General features: G+C 37.0%; 1 protein-coding gene across 1 annotated transcript in view; it reads right to left on the bottom strand.

Moving 5' to 3' along the window:
- SNX3 (sorting nexin 3) overlaps window positions 1-5,598 on the bottom strand; it is a gene marked incomplete at its 5' end in the record, with an annotated part of 6,838 nt that extends 1,240 nt beyond the window's left edge. Inside the window, 2 exons of the mRNA XM_006777244.2 lie at window positions 1,132-1,256; window positions 5,494-5,598. Of these exons, the coding sequence (XP_006777307.2) occupies window positions 1,132-1,256; window positions 5,494-5,598 (230 nt within the window). The remainder of the gene's footprint in view (window positions 1-1,131; window positions 1,257-5,493) is intronic.
- Between the last annotated feature and the right edge of the window lie 402 nt (window positions 5,599-6,000).

The following is a 6,000-nucleotide window of genomic DNA, read 5'->3' as shown; positions in this document are numbered from 1 at the left end:
TTATTTTTATATTTTTATTTTTTGTTGTTTAAAGCATTACACATGTCTCCTTTTCCCCCATCGACCAATCCCCAGCCACTCCCAACCCCCAGGATTGTTTATACATTCTTTGGCTGATTCTTGTACATGCCCTGACCGGGGATTGAATCTGCAACTCTGGCATATTGGAATGATGCTCTAACCAACAGAGTTACCTTAGCCAGGGCCGCTTTTAAAGGTTTCCACTAGACCTAACACAGATGAGACTGGGCAAAGAGACTTCTATTTCAGAATTTAAAAACATCTAATCTAGCATCGCCTTCTCTAAAAGGAAAGTATGTTCATAAAAAGACAACGAAGGTCATGTCTACAGAAGGTAATTAGAAATTAAAGGCTTTGTGTAACTTTTCTTCTGTTTACTTACCACTCACAGATCTTCAAACCACTGGATAAAATTGAAGTGCTTCTAATTAATAGCTCACACAACCATATTCTCTAGGATTTGGCCTTATTTGGTTAAACTTAAGACAATACATAATTATTCTGAATGCTTTCCAGGCATAACTCTCCCTACTGGCCTTTTAAAAATTTCCATTTTTAAATGGAAATAAAATTTTAAGGTATAAATTTTACTTTGAGCTTAAGAATTCCTAAAATAAAGGATAAACAACCCCAAATCTTCTTGCATTTCCAAAATAATGTATTTTGCCATAAAAATTTAAAAATATGCATTTTTACAAGACTTGCTGATAATACCTACATCTGCAATCAAACAAAATTATTTGAAATGTATTTTAAGTTTTATTGTTCCTACTAGAACATACCTTAAATTAGAAAGAATCATAAGTAAAACTGTATTTTTAAATGCTATAATTTTAAATGCAATTTGCATAAATTAACCAAGAAAAACAATACAAAACTTAAGTCAAAACAAAGATACTCATTTTCAATCACTCAAGTGTATTTTATCATATGATATTCAACTTGTTATATACTGCTACTTTGTTTAAACAATACAAAAAATTAGTTAGGAAATGGCCAAAAGGAAAAGCAACATTAAAGTTTAGCTTAATATAAAAATTACTAGTAGTCACATAAGGTAGTCTCTGAACACTGTTCCCTCTTACACCCTGAGAATCAGAAAGCACTTACTTGTTTATAAACTGCTCCAGCCCTTGCTTCCTTTCTTCAATGAAATTGTCATCAAATATTCCATCATCTCCTCTAAAAGGAAGTTGACGCAAAAATGCTTTCCCAGGGAGTGGGGGAACTACAACCTAAAACAACACAAGGAAAGAGCGTTCTCAAACATGCTAAGTTGTGAACATTTATAGAGCACAACAAGAAGATACAGTATATCCTCACTATGACAGCCATCCCACTGTCAAACTTGTTTAAATATAAAAGGGAATCAGCAAAAAACACAATGAAAAAATATTCAATGCAAAATAGCTCATCAGAACAAAGCTCCTTAATGGCTGGGCCCCTAGCTTAATTATCACTTTTCCTGGACTTATTAGCAAAGCACAACTATACAAAGGGGACATTCAAGCAAAACTGAAATAAAAGCTGCCACACCCCTCAGACAGTTTTGATGTCACTTGGGAAAGACAACCCTTTATTCTGGTGGAAACTGCAGGGACCAAAATCAACTCTCAATTCAACAAAGAAATAAAATATTAACAATGTTGACATAGGCAGGTAAGAATTAAGTGATCAGTTTCTTCTACCTCAGACCATCCTGTACATGGTATTAACTACTTGTGTCTGAGGTGATGATAAAATAATCAACGACTTGTCACCACTTTCATTTCCTAGGCTAAGAAACATGTTAACTTTCTCCCACATCTGCTATCCTATCTTTCCCCAAAGACCTGTCATTTCTTCCTTCCCACCCTATAGTAACATCCCAAATTTTGCCCTTCAAAGCCTAACTATCCTCTAGGATCAACTTATACTGTATCTCTCTTCTGGAAATCATTTGGAGGTCAAATATTTGTTTGAATTAAACAGCAGCTAGCTAGCTCTTTATTCCACAGGTTAGTTTGGCTTCTTTATCTGAGTGTTTCTCAATCATGGCACTAACTACATAATTCTTTGTACTGGAGGAGGATTTTCTTTTGCACTATAGAATACTTAATAGCACAGATACCACGAGTAGTGCCCCTAGTTACGACAATAAAAAATGTCTCCTAAAGTGTTAAGTGTCTCCTGGGGGACAAAACTGCCCCTGTGGAGAACCCACCAATCTAGACTATTAATGCCTTCAAATCAAGAACTCTCTTAGACTACTTATGGTCATTTTAATAAAAGCTGGGCATACAAACCAACCACTTAGCTGGAACCTATCTTACACCAAAACAGAAAAAAAGGTGTAATCACACAATGCAAAGGAGAACTATAAATAGTAAACAACAATAATACAAATCATATGTATTCTAAGATGTAAAACTTCAAACCCTTGAAGCAGAGTTTCTATAACTAGGAGTTATCCTAAAACAATAATTCAACAGGGTAAAGGGAACGAGCAACACAACTTCATACAGATTAGCAAAAATAACCCTACATAATAAAAGGCTAATATGCAAATTGACCGAATGGTGGAAAGACTGGTCGCTTGACACGTACTGACCACCAGGGGGCAGATGTTTAATGCAGGAGCTGCCCCCAGTACTTGGTGTGCTCCCACAGGGGGAGCGCCGCTCAGCCAGAAGTCCTGAGCCAGGCTCGTGGCTAGTGAGCAGAGTGGCAGTGGCAGGAGCCTCTCCAGCCTCGTGGATTTCCAACTGCCAGCCTAAGCCATCAGTCGGACATCCTCCAAGAGCTCCCAGACTGCGAGAGGGTGTAGGTCAGGCTGAGGGAACCCCCAGAGTGCACCAATTTTGCGCACCATGACTCTAGTAATAAAAAATGGTAACAGCTATTATTATCTGATCAATGTATTAACTAACCTTATTGTGGTAATCATTTCACAACATATACATACATCAAATCATTATGTTGTACATCTTAAACTTCCACAATGTTATTTATCAATTATGTCTCAATAAAGCTGGGGAGGGGGGGGAATCTTCTTTCCTATAGTCATAAAAATTTCCTTTGTTTTCCAAAACTTTCCTTACTTGTTTTGTACATTTACAGATCAAAAGATCTATAATTTACATACAATGAGTTATAAATCTTTATTCCCAAATAGACAGCCAAATGTTTCAATCCCATTTACTGAATATAAATTCCTTTCCCCACTTATCAACAGTGATTTTTTGTTATGAACTAAATTTCCAATAAACACATGGGTCAGCTTCTAAATTATATTACATCCACTAATCTACTTGCCCTTCAGAACAGTCTAAAGATATGTTCTGGTGTCTGTAGGTGCTTAAGTATACATGGAAAAAAATTTCTGGCTATTTTTGAGTTTTGTCAGATTCTAAAGTTCATATATAAATTTGTAAGTTTATAAAGACCCTGACAGATACCTTTATTAGAATTTTATTAATTTATTAGAGGCCTGATGCATGAACATCGTGTAAGAGTAGGCCTTCCTTCCCCCTGATGCCAGCACTGGCTTCACTCTGGCACCTGGGACCTGGGCTCCCCTCTGGCCGCCAGCGGGCAGCCCGGGACCCGGGCTTCCCTCCAGCCGCCAGCTTCATCCAGAAGGTGGTCTGGAAGGATGTCAGGTCTAATTAGCATGTTATGCTTTTATTATTAGAGATAAATAAGTATGGATACTGCCTTTCTTCTGTCAGGTCTACTGCTAAAATGCCACTTGTAAGTGAGGCCTTCCCTTGACTATCCTATGAATAGCTCTCTCTTAGTTTAAACTTTTTTTTAAAATATATTTTATTGATTTTTTACAGAGAGGAAGGGAGAGGGATAGAGAGCTAGAAACATCGATGAGAGAGAAACACCGATCAGCTGCCTTCTGCACACCCCCACTGGGGATGTGCCCGCAACCAAGATACATGCCCTTGACTGTAATCGAACCTGGGACCTTCCAGTCCGCAGGCCGACACTTTATCCACTGAACCAAACCGGTCAGGGCTAAACTCTTAATTTAACTTGTTTTAGAACACATCACCATTTGATGTTATATATATATCTCACTATTTTTTCTGCCTTTCCCTCACCACCATCCCAATTTACCCAAGAGAATGTAAGCATCATAAAAATGGGGACATTAACTGTTCACAACTCTATTACTCAAAGAACACACTGAATGAGCTCTCAAATGTTTATAAGGTAAATAAATCTTCAAAAGTGAATTATTTGGTTGAAGCATTATCCTGTACACCCACCTAAAGGTTGCAGTTGGATTTCCAGTCAGGACACATACCGAGGTTGCAGGTTCGATCCTAGTTGGGCATGTACAGGGACAACTGATTGATGTTTCTCCCTTTCTCTCTCTCCCGCTACGCTCTTTCCTCTCTCTAAAATCAATAAACATATCCTCCAGTGAGGATTTGTTTTTTAAGAGAGAAAAAAGTGAATATTCCCAAACAAGAATGTAGTATTTCTATTTATTACAATCTTTTTTTGTCTTTCAGTAAAAAATTTTTTCCCCTAATCCTCACTGGAGGATATGTGTTTTTTAAATTGATTAGAAAGAGAAGGGAAGGAAGGAGGGAGAGAGAGAAACTGATGTGAAAGAGAAACATTGTTCAGTTGCCTTCTAAATGCACCCCAACCAGGGGTCAAACCTACAACCTAGGCATGTGCCCTGACCAGGAATTGAACCCACAACCTTTTGGTGCACAGGACAACAGTCCAACCAACCGAGCCACCCAACTAGGGATTTAAGTTTTCTTTATATTTCTCAAAAAAGCTAATCTGAAGAATATCGGCATATATAACACAAAGTATGCTAAATTCTGTTTTTTAAAAACTTTAAAAAACATATTGATTTCAGAGAGGAAGGGAAAGGGAGAAAGAGATAGAAACATCAATGATTAGAGAGAATCATTAATCAGCTGCATCCTGCATGAAACCCGCAACCCGGGCATGTGCCCTGACCGGGAATCGAACTGTGACCTCCTGGTTCATAGGTTGAAGCTCAACCACTGAGCCAAACCAGCTTGGCTTAGAAATTTTTGTTATATATAAATGTATAATGATGAAAAATGTACTTATTAAGAGTCAGTAAAAACACTGGAAATACAATGATATATGAGATGTATTGAGGAAGAGAAACTTGGCAAGGGGTATGGAGGGGAAGGTAGAATAGGAAGGAAAGGAAGCAATAGTAAGATAATGCTAAGAAGTAAGTGTTATCCAACTGTGAGTCAGCAAAGGCCTCAATTAGGCCACTAACGTAGACAAGAGAAGGAAGAGAGTTCTGAGGAAAAATTACAGACTTCCTCCATCTCCCATGAAATAAGACAAAACTAAAATATTTGAAAAAAAGAAATCATATTTGTTTTACCCGCTTTATTCAAAGTAATTTTCTGAGAAATAGTAAATATTAAAATTTGGAATGTTCTGCTTTCAAGTTGCATTACAAATAATTCTTACCTTGCTCTCTCTTTCTAATTCACTTCGCAGCCATTCAAAGTCACTGTATCTTCTTCTAACTGTAGATTCCTTCAGCTTGAAAATAGGCAGATTTGTCTGAAACAAAAAAGGTCACTTCTAAATTGAAGCATATTATAGGGACTTTCAAATAAGGAATGGTGAGATCTGTTTGTCAAATTAATAACATGGCAAACCTGGTGACCTTAAGATAAGAAAATCACAAAGTTATTAAGGTGTCATTTTATCTTTAGCAAAATAAAGCTTAGCTGTTAAAAGTATGTTATTGGTACTACAGTACACTTTCTATATGCACATTTGCACATATACTATTGGATGTCATTCTGTCTGAGGTTAGTTACATAAACAAAAGGCAATTTTTTATATTTCAGTGATTTATAAAAATGTCAATTGAACAGGGTGAATATACAGCTAGCTGATTGCAATCCAGTTTAAATAGCGCCTCAGCACATAATGCTCATTAGAGAAATAGACCTTAACTACATTGAA

The sequence above is a fragment of the Myotis davidii genome, unplaced genomic scaffold (genome assembly GCF_000327345.1).
Source record: "Myotis davidii unplaced genomic scaffold, ASM32734v1 scaffold68, whole genome shotgun sequence".
Lineage (NCBI taxonomy): Eukaryota > Metazoa > Chordata > Mammalia > Chiroptera > Vespertilionidae > Myotis > Myotis davidii.
Note: the sequence above shows the minus strand (reverse complement) of the source record. Positions and strands in the feature narration are given on the sequence as shown.